Source organism: Bolinopsis microptera, chromosome 11 (assembly GCF_026151205.1).
Source record: "Bolinopsis microptera isolate Bmic1 chromosome 11, MBARI_Bmic_1.0, whole genome shotgun sequence".
NCBI lineage: Eukaryota > Metazoa > Ctenophora > Tentaculata > Lobata > Bolinopsidae > Bolinopsis > Bolinopsis microptera.
The window spans coordinates 7,576,363-7,588,191 of record NC_087082.1 but is presented as its reverse complement, the minus strand read 5'-3'; the positions used below and the strand labels follow the sequence as shown (position 1 = coordinate 7,588,191).

General features: G+C 38.1%; 1 protein-coding gene across 1 annotated transcript; it reads left to right on the top strand.

Annotated features, from left to right (window-relative positions):
• Nucleotides 1-202: 202 nt before the first annotated feature.
• Nucleotides 203-11,826, top strand: LOC134822534 (uncharacterized). Its single transcript, XM_063833642.1, has 11 exons — nt 203-347; nt 772-895; nt 4,242-4,320; nt 5,230-5,374; nt 6,493-6,606; nt 8,613-8,695; nt 9,275-9,453; nt 9,633-9,736; nt 10,435-10,541; nt 10,727-10,874; nt 11,088-11,826. The coding sequence occupies exons 1-11, from the start codon at nt 237-239 to the stop codon at nt 11,166-11,168; spliced, it is 1,275 nt and encodes a 424-aa protein (XP_063689712.1). The 5' UTR covers nt 203-236; the 3' UTR covers nt 11,169-11,826.
• The last annotated feature ends 3 nt before the right edge of the window (nt 11,827-11,829 follow it).

The window sequence follows — 11,829 nt, the reverse complement described above, 5'->3', positions numbered from 1 at the left end:
CCACACTACTATTTTAGTTAGTACAATATACTCCACACTACTATTTTAGTTAGTACAATGTACTCCACACTACTATTTTAGTTAGCACAATGTACTCCACATTACTATTTTAGTTAGTACAATGTACTCCACACTACTATTTTAGTTAGCACAATGTACTCCACACTACTATTTTAGTTAGCACAATGTACTCCACACTACTATTTTAGTTAGTACAATGTAGAGGAGCTACAGAAATGAGAATGGCCTCCCCACCACCTGATCATGTGATCCCCGCTACAGAACCTGCTAGTAAACCTTGTGGAGCTAAACTTATCCTACAGGAGATCATCAGGAAACACTTTGAGGTGGGTTTAAACAGGTGGTCTCTAGGTGAGGAGGCACAAACCGGGAGGGGGGATGCCGGGTGACGTTAGAGGGAAGTTAGATAGGTTAGAGGTTAATCTTAAGCAATTAGCGCTAAAGGAAGAGGGACAGCATTCAGGGTCCAGGGAGGCAACGGCCGATCCTAGCAGTAGTTTTCCGCCACCGAAAAAGCCAAAAGTTTCCGCTAAACAAGATATTTCGGCTGCATTTAGAGCTCAGGAATTTAGCTCTTCCCTTTATGACTCGACTTACAAAGTTGCCGCGCATTATATTAAGCAATTTTAAGCTCAAATTGACCTCAAATAACAAATATTATTTCAGGGTTTTACCTCATTCTCCCTTATCTCAGCGTTTTACCTCATTCTTCCTTATCTCAGCGTTTTACCTCATTCTCCCTTATCTCAGGGTTTTACGGCATGTCCTCTAACCTCTGCTCACCGGTTCAACACTCTGATGGTACTAGGGAAGTATGCTAGAGTCTGGCACCGACCTTACCTCAACCGAGCAAACAACCTTGCCTCTGTTCTAGGTCAGTTTAAATTGTGTATTCGACTTCATGGTAAAAATGAAATGGGTAAAAAATCATAATTTTGTGGTTTTGTCGTTAAATTAGATATTTTGCCGGATGAACTTACCAATTTCAAACAAACGGTCAACCAAATAGCAATCAACTACTTAAGAAATGGAATCCAAGTGATCAACCGTGTACTTAGGCTCCTGGATTGAGAGCACATGGATAGAGAGATCAGGGTTAGGAAGCGAAAAACGTGGGGTGCCCTTCACACTACATAGACTGAATAACATCTGGAAATCCAAACTTTCCAAGAACCTTAACATCCGATTGTTCATTGCGGCTTGCGAATCGGTACTGCTTTACGGATCAGAATTCAGAAACTTGGACACTGCTAAGTGCTCAAGAGAAAAGTTTTTTTTCTAGAAGGCTGGTGGAAATGTGAAGTTTTAGTAACACCAGAGACAGGCTTATTATTGGCTTGCTATTTTATTCTATTTATTGCTTATTATTGGCTTGCTATTGGACTGCATGGTCTTGTGAACACTAAACACCCTACTCCCACTTAACGAATATATTTCATCACTAGTATGCACAGGCTCCCCAGTTATCACTACTTATATATCCGTGATCTCACAGTTAATAAACTTTAAAACTAAAAGCTAAAGATACTGCTCACTATCTCTATAGTCTATAGTACCTGTGCTAAACAATAGTACTACTACTGGTGCACATGCACTATATACACATAGTACTGGATAGCAGTACTACTGGTGCACTATATACAGATAGTACTGGATAGTAGTACTACTGGTGCACTATATACAGATAGTACTGGATAGTACTACTACTGGTGCACTATTTACAGATAGTACTGGATAGTAGTACTGCTGGTGCACTATATACAGATAGTACTGGATAGTAGTACTGCTGGTGCACTATATACAGATAGTACTGGATAGTAGTACTACTGGTGCACTATATACAGATAGTACTGGATAGTAGTACTACTGGTGCACTATATACAGATAGTACTGGATAGTAGTACTGCTGGTGCACTATATACAGATAGTACTGGATAGTAGTACTGCTGGTGCACTATATACAGATAGTACTGGATAGTAGTACTGCTGGTGCACTATATACAGATAGTACTGGATAGTACTACTACTGGTGCACTATATACAGATAGTACTGGATAGTAGTACTGCTGGTGCACTATATACAGATAGTACTGGATAGTAGTACTACTGGTGCACTATATACAGATAGTACTGGATAGTAGTACTACTGGTGCGCTATATACAGATAGTACTGGATAGTAGTACTGCTGGTGCACTATATACAGATAGTACTGGATAGTACTACTACTGGTGCACTATATACACATAGTACTGGATAGTAGTACTACTGGTGCACTATATACAGATAGTACTGGATAGTAGTACTGCTGGTGCACTATATACAGATAGTACTGGATAGTAGTACTGCTGGTGCACTATATACAGATAGTACTGGATAGTAGTACTGCTGGTGCACTATATACAGATAGTACTGGATAGTACTACTACTGGTGCACTATATACAGATAGTACTGGATAGTAGTACTGCTGGTGCACTATATACAGATAGTACTGGATAGTAGTACTACTGGTGCACTATATACAGATAGTACTGGATAGTAGTACTACTGGTGCACTATATACAGATAGTACTGGATAGTAGTACTACTGGTGCACTATATACAGATAGTACTGGATAGTAGTACTGCTGGTGCACTATATACAGATAGTACTGGATAGTAGTACTGCTGGTGCACTATATACAGATAGTACTGGATAGTAGTACTACTGGTGCACTATATACAGATAGTACTGGATAGTAGTACTGCTGGTGCACTATATACAGATAGTACTGGATAGTAGTACTGCTGGTGCACTATATACAGATAGTACTGGATAGTAGTACTACTGGTGCACTATATACAGATAGTACTGGATAGTAGTACTACTGGTGCACTATATACAGATAGTACTGGATAGTAGTACTGCTGGTGCACTATATACAGATAGTACTGGATAGTAGTACTGCTGGTGCACTATATACAGATAGTACTGGATAGTAGTACTGCTGGTGCACTATATACAGATAGTACTGGATAGTAGTACTACTGGTGCACTATATACAGATAGTACTGGATAGTAGTACTGCTGGTGCACTATATACAGATAGTACTAGATAGTACTACTACTGGTGCACTATATACAGATAGTACTGGATAGTAGTACTACTGGTGCACTATATTTTTTGACGGCCCCAACGTTAATGTGGCTTTTGCTATGTGTTGGTTCAGCCGAATTAATTATTATGTAATCAAGTTTATTTTTCTCTTTTAGTTAGTTGTCATCCGGCCAAACATTAAGCAACTTATATTGCAGCACCATTTTTCAATTAGAATATTAAAATATGTCATTGTAATTTTGCATGGCTGAAATGTAACGCTTGATTTGTATATATAATAATTAATTGAATTTTCAAATAAAAAAAAATATACAGATAGTACTGGATAGTAGTACTGCTGGTGCACTATATACAGATAGTACTGGATAGTAGTACTGCTGGTGCACTATATACAGATAGTACTAGATAGTACTACTACTGGTGCACTATATACAGATAGTACTGGATAGTAGTACTACTGGTGCACTATATACAGATAGTACTGGATAGTAGTACTACTGGTGCACTATATACAGATAGTACTGGATAGTAGTACTGCTGGTGCACTATATACAGATAGTACTGGATAGTAGTACTACTGGTGCACTATATACAGATAGTACTGGATAGTAGTACTACTGGTGCACTATATACAGATAGTACTGGATAGTAGTACTGCTGGTGCACTATATACAGATAGTACTGGATAGTAGTACTGCTGGTGCAATATATACAGATAGTACTGGATAGTAGTACTGCTGGTGACAGACTGTCAGAGTAGAGTGCTGAATGACATTTCCTAACTTGTTGGGTTAACTAGCTTGTCCCCTGTGTGTGTGCAAGGAAGCAGGAAATATAAAGTAAGAGTTGTGACTTGTGAGTTCCTATCAAAGCTAGGCGGTAACGTAGCTGGTTACTAACTAGCGGTAACATTGGATGTATTTTAATATATCTTAGCTTTTTCGGTAGATTTGACTCAGTCAGAACTTCTCAGACATCATAAAGTTACAAAACTTAACCTATCATATTATTTGGACAAGATGGTTATAACCTAGACAGCAATTAGTTAAAGTCTGCAGAAATGAGAAATCTCAGAGAATATCCAACTTCTTTTATTAAAGTATTAAGCTATTTTACATTTCAGGAAATTTATCGGACCACATATTATACGCACAGGACTCTTTGGTGATCAACAAGTCATCCCCTACCAGGCTATTCATCAGGTAACTTACATCATCCCCTACCAGGCTATTTATCAGGTAACTTACATCATCCCCTACCAGGATATTTATCAGGTAACTTACATCATCCCCTACCAGGCTATTCATCAGGTAACTTACATCATCCCCTACCAGGCTATTCATCAGGTAACTTACATCATCCCCTACCAGGCTATTCATCAGGTAACTTACATCGTCCCCTACCAGGCTATTCATCAGGTAACTTACTTCATCCCCTACCAGGATATTCATCAGGTAACTTACATCATCCCCTACCAGGCTATTTATCAGGTAACTTACATCATCCCCTACCAGGCTATTTATCAGGTAACTTACATCATCCCCTACCAGGCTATTCATCAGGTAACTTACATCATCCCCTACCAGGCTATTCATCAGGTAACTTACATCATCCCCTACCAGGCTATTCATCAGGTAACTTACTTCATCCCCTACCAGGATATTCATCAGGTAACTTACATCATCCCCTACCAGGCTATTTATCAGGTAACTTACATCATCCCCTACCAGGCTATTTATCAGGTAACTTACATCATCCCCTACCAGGCTATTCATCAGGTAACTTACTTCATCCCCTACCAGGATATTTATCAGGTAACTTACATCATCCCCTACCAGGCTATTTATCAGTCAATCAGCACAATTGCTTTTTGACCACGTCTCTGTTTAATATCACATAACTACATATTGTATCAGTTACCAGGTTGTAACCCAGAAACTAGTAACATAATACTGATAGCATAAAATAACTGAAAAGACTGAAAAGAAATTTTATTCGACAACCTTCTATTCAGTCTCTCTGATGAATAAGTAAGTAAGTAGTGATATGTGTCACACCCGCGTGTTTACTACTGTGTCACACCCGCGTGTTCTAATAGTGTTTACTACCAGGTTCCACGACGAGTGGACGGACCTGAAGTTTGTTGAGGATATACCAGTAATAGATCACTACGACTACAAGACTAGCAAAGTGTATCACGCTGCTGTTGATTTGGGGGATGTTGTCGTCAAAAGCATCAACATCGACCATCTTAGGGTGAGTGTTCACTTTTCAGGGTCTACTTTGTTCAAAGTTTACCTTGTTCAGGGTCTACCTTGTTCAGGGTCTACCTTGTTCAGGGTCTACATTGTTCAGGGTCTACCTTGTTCAGGGTCTACCTTGTTCAGGGTTTACCTTGTTCAGGGTCTACCTTGTTCAGGGTCTACATTGTTCAGGGTCTACCTTGTTCAGGGTCTACCTTGTTCAGGGTCTACCTTGTTCAGGGTTTACCTTGTTCAGGGTTTACCTCGTTCAGGTTTTACCTTGTTCAGGGTCTACATTGTTCAGGGTTTACCTTGTTCAGGGTCTACCTTGTTCAGGGTCTACCTTATTCATGGTCTACTTTGTTCAGAGTCTACCTTGTTCAGGGTCTACCTTGTTCAGGGTTTTCCTTGTTCAGGGTCTACCTTGTTCAAAGTTTACCTTGTTCAGGGTCTACCTTTTTCAGGGTTTACCTTGTTCAGGGTCTACCTTGTTCAAAGTTTACCTTGTTCAGGGTCTACCTTGTTCAGGGTCTACATTGTTCAGAGTCTACCTTGTTCAAAGTTTACCTCGTTCAGGGTTTACCTTGTTCAGGGTCTACCTTGTTCAAAGTTTACCTTGTTCAGGGTTTATCTTGTTCAGGGTCTACATTGTTCAGGGTTTACCTTGTTCAGGGTCTACCTAGTTCAAAGTTTACCTTGTTCAGGGTTTACCTTGTTCAGGGTCTACATTGGTCAGAGTCTACCTTGTTCAGGGTCTACCTTGTTCAGGGTCTGCCTTGTTCAGGGTCTATATTGTTCAGGGTCTACCTTGTTCAGGGTTTACCTTGTTCAGGGTTTACCTCGTTCAGGTTTTACCTTGAAATGTTGCTCGAGAATAACTTGACATACGTGATTTTCGACGGGATGCCTTATAACTCGAGAATTATTTTGCGTACGTGCTTTTCGACGGACTGCATTATAAATTTATTACTCAAGTAAGTAAGTAAAGAATCTAACATCACAACACTATTTTAAAACAGAATCAGCACCACAAATTTACATAATTTGTTAAGGATATTGCAGAAGGAGTGCCAGATTGATATTTCTCTATCCAATATAAATAATAATCACGTGACACGTTTCTTTATTCAGGATTTGCTGCACACAGCCAGGTTTAACGTAGACCAGCTGGTTCCGGGACAGGTTTACCATTTGATCTACTCTGTAGTCATCTCATCTCGGTTAAAGTTTCTAGGGGATCTTCAGGTATAGTAGTAGTAGTAGTAGTAATACAGACAGATCCGTCTAAAAAAAATCGATCTACGGACACAAGAAGCTTCCAAAGGATTTTTGACGTTTTTGAGTCCTATTAGCTGCCCTTCATGGCTGACCAATTTTTCCTAACTTTTCCACGTGCCTTAAGGCCAATTTTTTCCATTTTTACCACTGTTTACCACCTTTCTTGTTTGTCGAATATCTTTATTTATGAACATCGTAGAATGTTGCAGATAAATCGAGGGTGTTCATCTTATCAGGGAAAAAACTTTTGTAGAGACAATTTTTACGTCAGACAATCAGTTAATTGGATAATTAAAATTACAATTTTTTGATTGGCTCAAAATGACCGGAAAAGCTTAAAACAAGGAGAAAAGTAGGTTTTAGAAAAACTTCGAAACTTTTTCACATGCATTTTTTTCGAGATTTGGAAAAATTTCGAAATATTTTTGTCGCCAAAAGTGATCAAAAGAAAAATGCTTTTTTTTAAACTCCGTATTTTTTCGTTTCAAGAATACTAAAATCACCAATATTTTTAGTTAGAGTTCAATAAATCTCGGCAGATTTTAGTAACCAGGAATTACTATTTAAACTAAGTGGAAAGGTCTGAAACTGATAAACGTTAACCACACGATTATTATAGTTTTATAATTGATTATAGTACAGTCTTATCGATTTTCACAGAAACTGCACCAAAGGCACATTCAAGATCGAACCGATAGCCTGATGTACTATCATTTTATAGATTTCAATGATTAAGGGGTAGTAAAGAAACGGTAGTAATCAATTTTGTTTAATGAGTTCCAGGAGAGTCAGTATTTGTAATCTTACTTCGCTCTTATGAGTGGGTCGATCATATAGTTTGATAGTTGGTGACGAAGTGAGAGTCTCCACTCAGTGTTTCAGAACAATAAGTTGTCGACGTGACAAAGGCGTGTTTCCGAAACGTCGAAAACTAATTGTTTTGAAACACTGAGTGGAGACTCTCACTTCGTCACCAACTATCAAACTAGAGTCAGTATTTCTTGGAAATTTCTTAGAGACGACGGGACAGATCAGGAAGGATTGTTATTAAGGATGTTGATATGGAATTGGGATGTTGTGAGTCTTTCTGGTCTTTTCTTGCCTTCTCCGACCTGTCAATGAGCCATGAAGCCAAGTAGAGTAGTAGACGTTTTCGTAAAAACTTCTCTATACCGGGCCTCTCGCGGGAGGAACGAGAAGTGTACGGTATAGATATTAACTTACATTACATCACCTACCAAATGCGATATGAGCTATGATAATTATAAATCACATTTATTGCACAACTCGGTCCGATTGTTGAGGAAAAGAAGAGGTCTGATGTATCCAGGTAGGCCGGTTTAGATTAGCACGATTGACGGTACAGAGAAGTTTTATTTATTACAAATGTGATTATCTTGTTTTAACCTATTCCGATCATTTTGAGCCAATAAAAAAAATTACATTGTTGCTAATTAGCTTATTGTCTGACGTAAAAATTGTCTTCACAAAAGTTTTTCTCCCTGGTAAGATGAACACCCTCGATTTAATCTGCAACATTCTACGATGTTCACAAATAAAGATATTCGACAAACAAGAAAGGTGGTAAAAAGTGGTAAAAGTGGCAAAAAGTGGCCTGAAGACACGTGGAAAAGTTTGGAAAAGTTGGTCAGCCTTAAAGGGCACCTGATAGGACTCGAAAACGCGTCAAAAGTCCTTTGGAAGCTTCTTGTGTCGGTAGATCGATTTTTTTCAGACGGATCTGTCTGTACTATAATCATAGTACTACTATGATAATAGTAGTAGTAGTAGCAGGTATATCCTTCACATTTTGTACTGTTCTAAGGCACTAGGTTTTAATTGTTATTTAGCTTCATTTATTTTATCAAATTTAATAGAATTCAATTTCAATTTTACTCAATCTTAGACTACAAATTTGTGTGTTTCCAAATTCCAATATTGCAGAGTTAGACTGTAACACTCCATTTGCTCAGACAGCGTACATGACTGAGATACCAGACGACGTTTTTGTAACGCAGTACACACAGTTCAACTCACTGAGAGACGTTGTGTGCAGGTAATAACTTAGTAACCAGTTAGTAACCAGTTAATAAACAGTTAGTAACCAGTTAGTAACCAGTTTATAAACAGTTAATAACCAGTTAGTAACCAGTTAGTAACCAGTTAGTAACCAGTTAGCAACCAGTTAGTAACCAGTTAGTAACCAGTTAGTAACCAGTTAGTAACCAGTTAGTAACCAGTTAGTAACCAGTTAGTAACCAGTAAGTAACCAGTTAGTAACCAGTAAGTAACCAGTTAGTAGCCAGTTAGTAGCCAGTTAGTAACCAGTTAGTAACCAGTTAGTAACCAGTTAGTAACCAGTTACTAACCAGTTAGTAAACAGTTAATAACCTGTTAGTAACCAGTTACTAACCAGTTAGTAAACAGTTAATAACCTGTTAGTAACCAGTTAATAACCAGTTAGTAAGAAAGCAGTTAAAAACAAATTGTTGATCAGTAACAAAATCAAATAACTAGTACTAATATATATATATATATATATATAATATTGTGTAAAGTGATATCAACCAATTCACAATTGCAAATAACGTTAATTACTTTAAGAGGAATTGCAAATAACTTTAATAACTTTCAGAGGAATTGGGGCAGTTCAAACTAATTGTCCGATAGCTTTCAAGACCTGCGACTTCGTTCTCGACAGTCAGGGAAGAATGACGCTGCTGGAGAACTGGGAACTATCCCAATCTGCTGAGAACTTAGTTAGCTCCGACCTTATCAGTAGTTTAGATGCAACTAGAATCATTCACACTGATTGTGAGTTCTGAAAATATATTTACTATTTGGTGAATGATTAGTTTTCCTAAGTTTAGAAAAGTCAATTTTTTCCTTCTTTACACTTTTCATTTTTGCACATGTTTGACAAAACGACAAAACGTTTTGACACATGTTGTATGTGTATTTAAACAGTAAACACTGATTATGTCTCATTTCAGCTGTAATCGGTTCCTCGTTCATCACGAGGTGTCTTCACGGTCTCTACCCAGTGTTAAAGACGTCTCTCAGAGACAAGTCAGCCATACCACGTGCTATGAGACTGGTAAGTAACACGTGCTATGAGACTGGTAAGTAACACTTGCTATGAGACTGGTAAGTAACACGTGCTATGAGACTGGTAAGTAACACGTGCTATGAGACTGGTAAGTAACACGTGCTATGAGACTGGTAAGTAACACGTGCTATGAGACTGGTAAATAACACGTGCTATGAGACTGGTAAGTAACACGTGCTATGAGACTGGTAAGTAACACGTGCTATGAGACTGGTAAGTAACACGTGCTATGAGACTGGTAAGTAACACGTGCCATGAGACTGGTAAGTAACACGTGCCATGAGACTTGTAAGTAACACGTGCTATGAGACTGGTAAGTAACACGTGCCATGAGACTGGTAAGTAACACGTGCCATGAGACTTGTAAGTAACACGTGCTACGAGACTTGTAAGTAACACGTGCTACGAGACTGGTAAGTAACACGTGCCATGAGACTGGTAAGTAACACGTGCCATGAGACTGGTAAGTTTAGTTGTGACGAACACTTTTCATTATCTTGCGACATAGAATAGTCAAAGTACATTTATTTAACTTTAATATATGCAATATGAATATTGACAATAATATGCTTCATCAAATCTTATAAGATCATAAAATGATATAATAAAAACCATTATCCAAAAGAGCTGTTAATTTCAAATTCTAACACCAAATACTGAACTGAGACAACCTTAATACCCCGCAGCTAAAAATGATCTCTGGAGTGTCGGGAAAAGTAACATTTCCTCGTCCTAAGTTTGTCTGCAGGACGTACGAAATAACCATGCTTACCAACTGTGGCTATAGTGTGCGGTAAGTTGTACATTAGATTTTCATTAAGAACTCTTACCGACTTACCCAGCATAGCTGGATTATATTCAAATTTATCGTGTCTACTTTTGCTGGATGAACAAGTACTACTAGGCTGATATTAGAGCGGATATTCTGACTTCAACTCCTTATATGGGCTTCACGTGACATTTACACTTTACTTTTAGGTCGTGTAATGATCTGAATAACGTGGCAGTTCAGCCTGTAGATCCGGACTGCGCGGAAACAAGTAGATTATTCGCTAGAGTCCTGTGCTGGGCCTCCTGGCTACCACTAGATATCTTCAACAATCTTCTTAAGGAACTCTCCTACGAGGTAGATATTACTATTAGCACACCTTGAAAACTAGAAAGGTTACCAATTATTAAGAAGTATAACTACTACTATTAAACTATTCGGCCGACAATATTAATGTCTCCAACTCCAATACTAATTTGATGCTTTGTAAGTTACGTACCATTCTGTATCAATCATACATTTTACCGCTTTATTGTCATTCACAGTGCTTTTTTACAACCAATGCCCCAGATTCCACAACCAGCAAAAGAGAAGAGTAAACAGAAAAAGAAGGTTCGAGTTTCCACCTCACTTCAGATGTCCGAGGTGTGACAGTGAAAGTGAAAGTGAAAGTGAAAGTGAAAGTGATAGATCGGATAACTGCAACATTGACTCTACACTAAGTCAGATTTTATAGACAAAGCCCCGTGTACATTAATTGTAGAAAATGTGAGGAATAAAGTGTCGGAACATTGTCAATATTTCTCGGACAGTTTCATGGAGCACTGTTTGATGTTCCCGGTGCAGATGAAACAAATGTGCGGAATATGAGGACTGAGGAGGGACACATTATGATGAACTAACCAGCATGCAGCATGTACGAGTCAGTACACAGTATGTACTATCTACCATCCTGTGGTACTTTTCATCGTTTTAGGCAGCTTTTAAGAAATAACCTGCAAGCTGTTACTCTTACACTAACTTATTACATATTATAATGAATATATTTCATATATTTAGTTAGTCAACTTTATTACATTATACAATTTTATTTAGTATGATCCACTCATTCTCTGTTCAATCGTGTACAGATAAACTTTTAAAATCCAAAAACAAGCACTTTTGAACGATTTTTGTTCAAAAACGTTTTTCACAAGTTTTAACCGTGAAAACGCATTCCAATTGTGGCAGAAGTCGACTCTACGGCAAGAAGGAACAGGATTCTATATATTCATTTTATGAAATTTCAATTAGTTTTCAACTTTTGACTAAA